Source organism: Ranitomeya variabilis, chromosome 5, assembly GCF_051348905.1.
Source record: "Ranitomeya variabilis isolate aRanVar5 chromosome 5, aRanVar5.hap1, whole genome shotgun sequence".
NCBI classification, from domain to species: Eukaryota; Metazoa; Chordata; class Amphibia; order Anura; family Dendrobatidae; genus Ranitomeya; species Ranitomeya variabilis.
In genome coordinates this window covers 644849623-644861650 of record NC_135236.1, presented here as the reverse complement: position 1 = coordinate 644861650, position 12028 = coordinate 644849623, and the positions used below count along the sequence as shown (strand labels likewise).

Genomic DNA, 12028 nt, shown 5'->3' with positions numbered 1-12028 from the left:
AGATATATTTAGGATTTCCTGTAGTTTTTTCCCCGAGTATGGTGGAGGAATATGCACCGACAAAACACACATCAGTCTAAGAATATTTTACACACCAGGAATACATACTGTCCATCACTATCTATTACCACCTCTACCTCCTCGAACGGTACGCTTGTATGCACAAGGATTGACACTCCTCTAGCATAGGCCGAGAATGTCGCATGATAAGCCTTCCTCACCCATCTTTTATGCAATATACATGTTTTTTCTTTAACTAAATGAGTTTCTTGAAGGCACACCAGCGAGGGTCTCGGTTTCAAAATATACTGCAAAATAGCCTTACGTTTTGTATCATTCGATAGACCCCTAATGTTCCAGCTCAAAATTTTTACTCTACCTCCCATCATTTTGCATAATAGTGAAACTTCTTCTTCCTTCCATTGGTCTCCCTTACCCCCCTAAACTGGGCCCGCCTACCCCAAACTCCCCCCCAAGCCCTCATTATTACAAAATAAACCCTAACCTTACCCTTCCCTCAATAACTTCCTCCCCCAAAACGTTATAACAATCAACGTATAATCTCCTACTCCCTCTCTGTATGAGAAAGGGGAACGCACTGTTGCAATCCCAGCAGTGGCTCAAAAGCCGATACCAACCACCAGTAGATTTCCCACTATCCTTCAGTCGTTCCTCCCCCCGCCCTTTAGAAACAGAATATAGAAACAGTTGCGCCGCCGAACACAACCTTAGCGCACATGAACCAGATATCAGATTCCTCTGGTAATATATCACAATAAACCATCAACTCAATTTTCCCCCAAACTAGCACAATAGCCAGAAGTCCACATCTGATCCTCCTCAGCGGGTCTTTTCTGCTCCGATACGTTTTGCATTCAAATCCAGCCAATGTGACACTTCCTCAGGATTTTGAAAAAAGTGGACCCTTTCCATGGCCACCACACGTAATTTAGCTGGATACAGCACAGAATAGGCCAGACCCAGTTCACGTAAGCGTCTTTTAACCTCTCCGAACTTCATCCTGAGCTTCTGTACAATTGTAGAATAATCAGGGTATATAGATATTCGGTTGCCCTCAATAGTTAATTCCTCCATATTCCTGGCCCTCCTTAGCAGAATGTCCCGGTCTCTGTAATTCAGGATTTTGGCTAGAAAGGTCCGTGGGGCGGAGCCAGGGGGCAGAGGTCTGGTCGGCACCCGGTGAGCTCTTTCGACCGCAAATAATTTAGTGAGACTGTCCCCTCCAACCTTAGTTTTCAGCCATGTCTCGATAACCCCACTGATTTTATTTCCTTCCGCCTTTTCGGGCACCCCAATAATTCTCAAGTTGCTCCTGCGCGAACGATTCTCCAAATCATCAGTTTTAAGCTCCAACTCCGCAATGCGCTGGACATATTTTTTCTCTCTCTTTGCCAGTTCAGCAATCTGATCTTCCGCACCTCCCACACGTTCCCCCAACAGTTCAACTCTCCCCTCCATTTTATGCATAGCTGAGCGAAAAGAGGCAACCTCTCCCTTCAGGTCATCCACCTGGACAGTTAGGGTTGTTAATGCAGTCTTGCAGAATAGTACTGCAGAAAATATATCCTTCAGGGTCGGCTCCCCAGCCCCATCAGCACACACAGTCCCCATTTGTGCAGCACATTCCGGGGTCAGCTCAGCCAACTCAGTCAGTGGAGCATTCCTCATAGCTGGTATTGTGATGGGTGTTATGGGGGATCCACTCACCATCCCCTCTGCCTGTACCCCAGACCTCTCACCCACCAGTCCCTCGCTTCTCCTGTCACCTCTCCAGCGGCTCCCTGCATCAGCCGTCCTGCATCCTCTGTCCTGGCAAACTGCTCCAGCCTGGCGATCACCTCCAGCCACTTCTGATAGGCAGCGCTTGCCTTTGCCGCCTCTTCCACGGCGCTGTCGGCGCCATCTTGGGAGCGCGTGCTGTCCGCCATCCCGAGTTCTTTCTGCCTCTTGCGCGTCATCCTGCGGCTTCCGCACAGTACGGCTGGCTCTCTCCGCTCCCCGGATACTCAGGAGCTCCTCCACCGGTATTTGGCGTTCAGCGGCGCCTCTAATAGAACCGGATCACTGTTCGGGCAGCGGGAGAGGTCCGACACACGTCCTCTTACATCTCCTGCTAGGCCACGCCCCAACATTATATCTTTTTACTATTGATGCTGCATAGGCTACATCTATAGTAAAAAGTTGGTCACACTTGTCACGCACTATGTTTGACAAGTGTGACCAACTTGTCAATCAGTTTTCCAAGCGATGCTACAGATCACTTGGAAAACTTTAGCATTCTGCAAGCTAATTACACTTGCAAAATGCTAAAAAAAACGCGGAAAAAACGCGAAAAGAAGCATGCGGATTTCTTGTAGAAAATTTCCGGTTTTCTTCAGGAAATTTCTGCAAGAAATCCTGACGTGTGCACATACCCTTACAGTGAAGTGTATGGGAGAGACTGAAATCTCATGCTCGCTGCACTTCTTTTTTACTCAGTGAAAACTAACCTGCGGGGCGTTTCAAATCAGAAACATGTCAATTTCTCTTGCGGGTACGCTGAGTTTTATGTACAGATTTTCCTCATACAATTACATACAGAGTTAAAAAACACATATGCATCAATAGTGCTTTTCACTATCCATCAAAACCGCATGTAATCCGCACGTGACTGTATAAATAAATTTTTTTCCGAGCCAAATACCAGGAAGTAAAAAAAACAAAAAAAAAAACAAAGCAGCTTTATTTAAAGCATGAACATACCAACAAAAGACAAAAACTGCAGTGTCAAAAACACAAAAACATATGTAAAAAAAAAAAAAAAAAAACTCAATGAAAAAACAAAAGCAACCTAGTTTATCAAATAGGAGCAAAGAAGCCGCAAAAATTCTTCAACATCAAAAACTCATTAAAAGCTCATTGTGGGAACATAGCCGTAGATCCCACTAACTGAAGAAGCACACAAGAAGTTCACAACTGCAAACACAGCATAAACGGCACAGGTGGGATGTCAGTTTCAATCAAAAAGGTGTCCCATTAGATAAAAGTTAACCAAACTGACAGATTTCGGCAGGGCTGGTGGACCATCTGATACAGATGGAGAAAGCCTTCATTACTCTCCCCTATCAGATTATGTTGAGCAATTGGGCACCTTAATTTTCTCGGTTCCCGGGGCAGAGAAGGGCAAACCTTCACAGAACGAAGTGTGTGTACTGGAAGGATTTACAATATAACTTAAAGTATTGCAGTCATCATATTATATAGCTCTGTGTACTTACAATTGCTTGTTTTGCCTTTCTACCCAGTTAATTCTTCTCTTTTTCATTAGGTCTATAACAACACATGATTAAAAACTGACTAGATGAATCATTCTAAGATCTATGTAGAAACAGGAGGTCAATCTTGCCTGCATGACTCATGAGTCACTGGAAAAATCCTTGGATAAGGGGAAAAGGGAGCAGATGGGTCAGGAAGTGAAGAGGGGAGTGGCAAATGCAAGGAAAAGAGACTTCCTGTTTCTACATAGAGCAGAGAAAAGAGAAGAATTAGCTGGGTGGAAAGGCAAAATGAGCAATTGTAAGTACTCAGTGCTATATAATATGAAGACCGCAATATATTAATTAGATAAAAACTTACGTGGGAGGAGGAGAGCTTCTTTAATACGGATGTCAGAAACTGCGAAATGAGTTACGGTACTTTTTAACAATGGAGATGACTAGTGATTTCTTACCTGACCCCCAGCCAAGTAGGGGGGACAAAAGTACCTATGTTCTCAGCAATGATGGAGATCTGATCTCTGATTTTATTGATTTGGAAGAGACATACACAATTGGATTCAATTATAAAAACTTTCTCAGGGAGTTTTACTTTTTGGATAACAAGACATAAATGCCCGAGAACTGACCAGTTTTTTCTTTTTTGTTGTCTTCCCCACAATTTTCAGGCTGAATTATCTGCCTAGCTTGTCATTTTAGGTACAATGTGTTTGGGGTCCACTTCTCTGAAAATGGCAAAATCCTACAATGCTAAAGACATGGATGACCCACAAATCAGACCACCGCCAACAATATGTTAAATGATGATTTCTTATAACTTTCTGAAAAGGTAATAACCATATAAAGCGCCTTATAACCATGCAGAAACAGAGCACTCGGCTACTTCCAGTCGTCCTATAGGCAATAAATGAAGTAGAGGTCAAGCACGCGCACCTCTGCTATATTCAAGATGGAGCTCTGCAGAGGCCGAATTCTGGGTTCAAGAGCCCTGGTCTCAGAATTGCTGGTGGTCCCAGTGATCAGACCAGAATAATCAATACGTTATCCTGCATCCTATTAATACGGGATAACTTATCTTGGAAATAACCCTTTAAGACGGGGGCTACACAGAGACTGAAAGCTATGCTTCTATCAGATGAAAATCACAGAAACAATTAAGATTAATGCAAAAGCAATTTGACTGTGGCAAGTAATCACACGTTAAAAAAATCTAGAACAAAAAAAAAAGTAATTTACCGTGATCTGCTGGATCGATAGGGGCTGGCGGTTGCATGGGTTTTCCACACATACTGCAGAACCTTGCGATTTCTTCCGGAGGTTCATGGCCACAATGCTGACACTTCATCTTCTAAAGAGAATCCACCATCCGAGGCAGCAAATTCTCTGGAAACTATTGAATACAGTAATTTTATTATGTGCTATATTAATCATTAGCGTTTCCATTAAAAACAATAACAACAATGTAATGATTAATGCTACCAATGTTGGACTGCAATGCTCGGTTATGTCTGTGCCTGAGGATTGCTGGTCCATACTTGTTATGGCACCTTCAGGAACACAGTATCTAAAGCAAAGAGTGTTTTGTGTTATGCCATTCCATAATTAAAACAGCTAATTGCAGATGGTCCCAGAGGATGGACCACAGCAATCTTCAGGGGTCAACTCTTAGTAATATAGGTCTGCGTTCAGTTATGTGGAAAAATGTTAAGCCACAAAAGACTGGTAGAGCAAAATCAATGCAGCAACTTCTTACGGCGGTGTCTACAATCATACAGCATGTAATAAAACTTAACTGTGGTTTTAATTTCCACTCCTTAAATCAATTGTACACGTGAAAATAGGGAACTTTATAATATATCTTATCTTTCACTCTTAAAGAGAACCTGTCAGCTGGATTTTGCCAAGTAAAGAACACATATGGCCATATTGGGGCTGTGATACGGATTAAAACGATACCTGTGGTGAAGAAATCCGCTTTGTGGATTTTGTGAAATCAGGGTTTGAATTTTTCTTATAATTATACCTTTGTGCATTGGGGCGGGACCTGTGGGGCGGGACCTGTGGGGCAGGACCTGTGGGGCGGGACCTGTGGGGCGGGACCTGTGGGGCGGGACCTGTGGGGCGGGACTGAGGATAAGGTTTCCAGCTCCTCTTCTCTTTATCATTGGTTGAAACTTTGTGGCAGCGCCCATTAATCTATTGGCAGTGTTCAGGAAGTGGCAGCACATATGAAAATTGACCTCCCAGCGATCTTCAATAAAATGGCACCGGTGGCGCAGATTGAGATCTCGACTCGCCATTGTGCAGAGATCTAAATCTGAGAATGCGCTGCCACCATTTTCCTGAAGACTGCCTCAGGAGATCAATGTGCTTGAGCAGTGCCCACAGCTGGGACAGTACCGGAGGACGATAAAGACACCATAGGCCGTGGCAGAGCCGAAGACCAGACCAACCGCCTCGCCTGGATGCACAAAGTTATTGTAAGAAAACTTCAAAGATTCATTACACAAAATCCACAAAACGGATTTCTTCACCGCAGGTATTATTTTAATCAGCATCACAGCGTCAATATGGTCATGTATGTACCTTACTTAACAAAATCCTGCTGACAAGTTCTCTTTAATTATGGGTGAAATCTGTGTTCAGTGAAGATTTTTTTCCATTACTAAAAAGAGGAGATGGCAGTTGGTGCTTTTATAATTCTACGGAGAGCGGAGGGGGAGGAGCTAGAGGCACACAGACATTCTGCTGAAAGTTCTCCTGAATTCACAGTTACATTTCTCCATAGAACGTTATGAGCACCAACTGTCATCTCCTATCTCAGTAATGGGAAAATCTGCTTCACTGAAAAGAGATGTGAATTGAGAATTCCGAGAATGAAACATCAGTCCAGGAAGAGAAAGAAGCAGCCTCTCGAATAACATATATTATAAAGTTTCTTATTATCATGTGTACCATTGATTCATGAAAAAAAAAAAATGACGGTAACCCGACCGCTGCCCTAGTCCCCTTAAACCTCCACCATGTATATATAGAAATATTTTCCTGCATTCTAACAAACCCCCTTATGTGGCTTAGCGATTGCTGGATTAATATAAAATTGATTTTAACAATACACTGGGGCTATGCTAGTTAGTGGGTGACTAGCTGAGAGGACATTGATTACCACCGACTAATTCTTCCCTCTAATCATGCAAGCATATGAGAGAGCGACATAATTTGCAAAAATGACATCAGTGCCAGGTCTTTGCAAATATCGTACATGTGCACGATGTCAAAGAAGCCAGTTGTACATCTGCGCACTGCGCGTACCCTGGAAGGCAGCAATGAGGTATATCTCGGTCAGTCGTGAGATTTGCAAATAACGTTTAGTGACATCGTTCTCGCAAATCAAGTTGATCGAGCGCCCACAGGGGTGTGCATATAGGAATAGGGGGAGGTTTAGTCTGGTAATCAACACCTCCCTCCAGTCTAGTCATCCACTAATTTTCATAGCACAAGTGCAATATCAAGATTAATTTTATATTACCATAATTCAGCAATTGTTATTGTTAGAATGCAAGGAAAAGTTGCTACACATACATGGTGGAGGCAGCCGTCATGTTCTCTTGAAAACGATGGTTACTCTTCAACCTTTAAAAAACATAACAAAACCACTCACTAAGAGGAACATTAGAGTACAAGTAATAAAAGACCAATGATGTCTAATAAATAGCGTCAAAAAAGGGACCACCATGTTTTCGGTAGACCCCCCGTATAATCAATAATAGCCACAGATATAGTGAATTTCAGAGCAACAACTACCACTCATCATGCAGAAGGGTAATGTAAAACTCAAGAGTTCATGATAACTAGCATGGTCCAGTGTCACCAAATACCCCAGCGTAGTGAGGGCTCCATCAAGAAAATCAAAGAGAACTGCGTCAGGAAACGGGGCAAAAAAAAAATCTCTAGTGAGCTCTTCAGGGACTGTTATTTCCATATTATTTACTCCCAGCATCTTTCTATATCCCTATGTACATACATAGATTACCTATCTCACCCTATCCCTAACTAACTAGGTAGCTAGAAAAATTATATTCATTAGTTTATTGGATTGGTGGCACAGTTGGTTTTTTATAATATTATACCGCTCTCTCAAGGTTGCCTCACTGGCAAGATGTTTTGCATAGCAGCGGCGCATGCACAGATTAAGAACCATGTTGTATAGAACTCCAATTTATATATATATATATTTTTTTATTTTATTTTATTTTATTTATTACAGTATATATTATATATATTTACAACCTGTGACTTGTCCAAACTAAACATTATGTGGGGGTACATATTGAGATTTTAATCACTTTCTTCGAGTTTATTTCCATAGATTAAGAACAAGATTGATCGACTTGGAGATGCGATTGAGCATGACATGCACCGCTACCATTTTGTTGGAGACAATGTTATTTTTGAAGACCACAGCCATTACTGCGTCGGCGCGATATATAAAATAGGAGTGAGGACACAGACAGATCAGTGACCTGACATTCTCGGCACTCCCTAAGATCTATAACGGAACTAGACCCACTTAGAGGACGGCCAAAGGTTCCAGAAGTGGACTCAATTACGGTAGTCAGAATATTGACATCTACAGTTGATACACTGCCAATTTTGCTATTTTTCCAACCTACAAAGAATAGAGAGGCCTGTAATTTTTACAGTAGGTACACTTCATCTGTGAGAGACAGAATCTAAAAATCCAAAAAATAAAAAATCACCTACCAACCAGCAAGAAGTCAAGTACATATAAAGCGCGCCTACAGTTTTGCAATTTGTGAAATCTGATATAAAAGACTGTGGTCCTGAAGACACTAGTGAAGCTCTTGCACGCCCTAATCCATCTGCAAAAACCCCAGTCCCCACACTTAGGTTCCACAGATCTTATGATCCAGCCATGTTCCTGGTTGTATTTTCTTTTAATAAAAACTATGAACCAGTCAATCACGGATATATCGTCTTTTCCTAAAGTTTTTGATTAATCAATAAGTGATCACCATTCTGTGGATCGGTAATAATTTGTGCTCATCAGACAACCCCTTGAACTCTTTTTTTGCATATTCTTTAAACAGTACTTTTGCTTTAAGGGACAACCCCTTTAAAGCAAATTACCAGATCAAATAGTGCACGCGCCCTGCATCAGTAACCAATGTGAGGGTATTTAAGGTCATAAATCATTGTAAATATAAGGGTATGTTTCCACGTTCAGTTTTGCTTCAGGCTTTGGTCAGGATTTTATGCAGGTAAAATCCTGACCAAAACTGCACCTGAGGTCACTGGCAGGTCACCTGCGGTGTACCTGCGTGTTTTGCTCATTATAGCAACATGCTGCGTTTCGAAAAAACGCACCACGCATGCGTTTTCGCGGCAAAAACGCATGCGTTTAACGCATAGTGGAGTCTGGATTTCATGAAATCCCATCCACTATGCTGTAACATCTGGACGCTGCGTTTTTGACGCTGCGGAAAAACGCAGCGTCAAAAACGCAGCGTTTCCTGAACGTGGAAACATACCCTAAGATATATACAGGTATATTTTATAATTCTGCGTGCCGTACTTCTACTTTGTCACATTTTACTTCAGCATAGTCTTGCCAAGATCAGCATATAAAAAGCAACTCACATGTATTTACAAGTTTACTCATTTTATTATTTAGATTAAAATCAAGAGTTACAAAAAAGTAAATTGTTATAAAGGTCAATGCACACTATAAAAAAATAACGTTATCTAGAATTGCATCTTTATTACTTACAAAAGGACTGATCTTCGTTTTGCACTTTTTCTCTAAATGAGGAAAAATGTCCGTGTCCAAGTCCAAAACTGTTTTTGCTTTTTACTGCAGTTGTCTTTACCAAAATACACAACAGCAATCTGCTCTAATTATTGTGTTTGTTCTAAAGTTTTAAGGCCTTTTCCCGTCTCTTTTTTTTTTTTTATGTTGTACATTTTTGCTGCAGATTGGAAGAAATGTTTTTGGCTCTTTAGTGCAGAAGCTATATGATTCTGCACATAAAAAAAAAACCATACTTTGTTTTTTTACACGTGCTTTTTCAGTCTCCATAGAAACCTACAGGGAAAAAGGCACCCAAAGTATGGCAGCTCAGCAGTGTCTCATCGCACAGAGGGTCTGAGATTTAAAATCACATCTACTGAGCGTAAATTGTTAGACACAGTACATTTTCAGCACAAAACAATGCAGTATTTACATGGGAACATGGCCATAAAAAGGGGTTTAGCAGGACTGGAAAAATGATGACTCATTCTTAGTGCTGTCTCATATGACCAATTAAGTCAGACAAGGCTCACAACACAATGCTCGGACTGGCTCTCCTGACAGGAGTGTGACAGCACATCATGCTCGGGTCAGGACAGCCGACAGCAAGTCCGAGCATTGCGTTGTGACCCTCATCCTAGTTATATGGCTGTGTGCCTCTCCCCTAATGCCGGGTGCACACGATCCGGAAGTATCAGCGCTTTGGATTCAGAGCATGTTCGCTGCGTCCAAAGCGCTGCCATCTATTGAACACAGGTGAATCCACATGTGATCACTGAACTGTGCGGAATCACAGTATTCAATACATTCTATTGATGTAATTTTTGTTGACAAGACTAGAATCTCCACAAGAGAAATTGACATGCTGCGGTCTGGAGAGATGCACCGCATGTCCATCTCTGCGGGTGTCTATCTAGAAATCCCATCCACTATGCAGTAACATCTGTCCAGTGCGGGTTTGTCGCTGCATAAGTATGCAGAGTAAAACCCGCAGCAACTCCATATTGCGTGCACAGACCCTGATACTGCTTTTTTCTTCTCACTAGGGTCATTGGCTCTGCTTGACAGCGGAAGATCCAATATGTGTTCCTGCTACACTCTCGTAGGAGCATTAATGCAGCGCTGCCAAAAGCTGTCACTACAGACTCAGGGCCCACTTGGCCCCTTCATCAAAAGGCAGTGAGCGATTGTTCAGGGGTTAAACAATCATTTGATTTTGTGGGGGTATAGCTGTTTGATTGTCATTTTCTGGGTGCTGTGCTATCTCACAAAATCAAGTCATTGCTTGTTAATCAGTTACTCATTGCAATTTTTGCCCCCACTTCTTGTTGTCTGATCCTTACAAATTTGGACAAACAATTGACCAAAATATACAGAAGTGTAAACAAGGCCCTAATCTCCTGAACTGTGCGCTGTACAATTAATGGCAAGAAGCAGAGAATGTGAGCAACAGATTCCTCTAATGAAAAGTGAAAGAACATACATAACATGTAAGAATATATATAACATGTAAGAACATAAACTCTCTGATACTGTTTCTAACACTCTTATACTCATCAACATGAAGCAGAAATAACTGTATATCATGTAATTACCTGTGGATGCGGAGGTTTCCTATAAAGGGTCTACCTTACAGACAGCCTGGGTGAGACTTGGGGGAAGCAGTGGCCGCTCCTCTGCTCAGCAGTCTCTGATCACTCCACTTTCGGTTTCTTTTCTGATCTACATCCCTCCCAGCTCTTTCTAGTGTTTGGAAATTCCATGACTTAAGAAATCTTCAAGAAGTGTCACAGTTTCAGCAAAGCAGCCATTTCTGTTTCCAATATATATTCTTTATCATTTTCTCAGTTATAACCCCTTCATGACTGGGAGAGTATCCATTTTGCATTATAATCCCCCCCTCCCCCACACACACTTCTTCCTATTTTTCTTTGTTTTTTTACAGAATGTGTGGTCATTTTGAATTGATACCGCAGATTTTACCATACAGTGTAATGAAAGACACAATTATGCCATCTTTTCTGTGCTTTTTTCTTTTTTTTTTTTACTTTCGTTGTACGGCAAAAATGACCTGGGAACAGGATTCTCCGTAAGTACGATTACGGCAATATCACACTATTAGGTTAGGTTTCCACTATGATTTTTTGGTGAGGTTTTTTAACTGTAATTTTTAGTTAATTATCAGAAAAGAGTTTTTTTTTACAAAAAAACGTGTTCTGTAGGAGACAATACTCAAGGTAGTGGCATTCGTATAAACACTGAATGGACTCAACACCAAATAGTCCACATTTCAATATTATATTTAGACAAGGACAATGGCACAAATAAAAGGAGGAGAAGGTGTAATTTGGAGCTTTTCTAACTGCATGAACTTCCAGAATTGCTTTACAGAGCAGGGTGTCCTGTATGCATCCTAAAGTCCACACTCCTCAAAGTGCTCGTCCGCATTATTTTATAAAGGCTGTGAGGTATTCCGTGCTTCGGATATCTTGTATATGGTGTGTAATTCACAATTTGATGGAGGATGAACCGGCCTCCATGTACATGCTATTAGACATCTAGCGGCAGTGGTTATGTCTAGCAAATGCTGCCGTGATTTATTCTGGAACGGTGGGATATTCAGAAGGTAAAATTTGGTATCTAGGAGTATATGATGGCCAGTGACCTTATAGGGATCCTGCTGCCTGAAAAAAAAAGCTATTAACCTGCAGATATGGGGTTAAAGGGAACCAGTCACCAGTTTTGTCATATACCAACTAAAACTAATCACCTTATTCAGCGCCTCTGCTGCCTTCCACAAAAGCTTATATAAGCCCCTGACTCCCCATGTATACCCCCTTAAAAACCTGTTTAAGTTCTCCCGCGTAGTATGGTAATCTATCGGTCCGATGCAATGGGGGTGGTTTCGGGCCTCTCCACCCCTCCCCCCGACCACTGCTCC

General features: G+C 41.8%; 1 protein-coding gene across 1 annotated transcript in view; it reads right to left on the bottom strand.

Moving 5' to 3' along the window:
• RNF213 (ring finger protein 213) overlaps nucleotides 1-10968 on the bottom strand; it is a 244566-nt gene extending 233598 nt beyond the window's left edge. Inside the window, exons 1-2 of the mRNA XM_077266309.1 lie at nucleotides 10683-10968; nucleotides 4512-4665 (exon numbers count right to left, since the gene is read on the bottom strand). Coding sequence (XP_077122424.1) covers nucleotides 4512-4620 — 109 coding nt within the window. The 5' untranslated portion in view covers nucleotides 4621-4665; nucleotides 10683-10968. The remainder of the gene's footprint in view (nucleotides 1-4511; nucleotides 4666-10682) is intronic.
• Between the last annotated feature and the right edge of the window lie 1060 nt (nucleotides 10969-12028).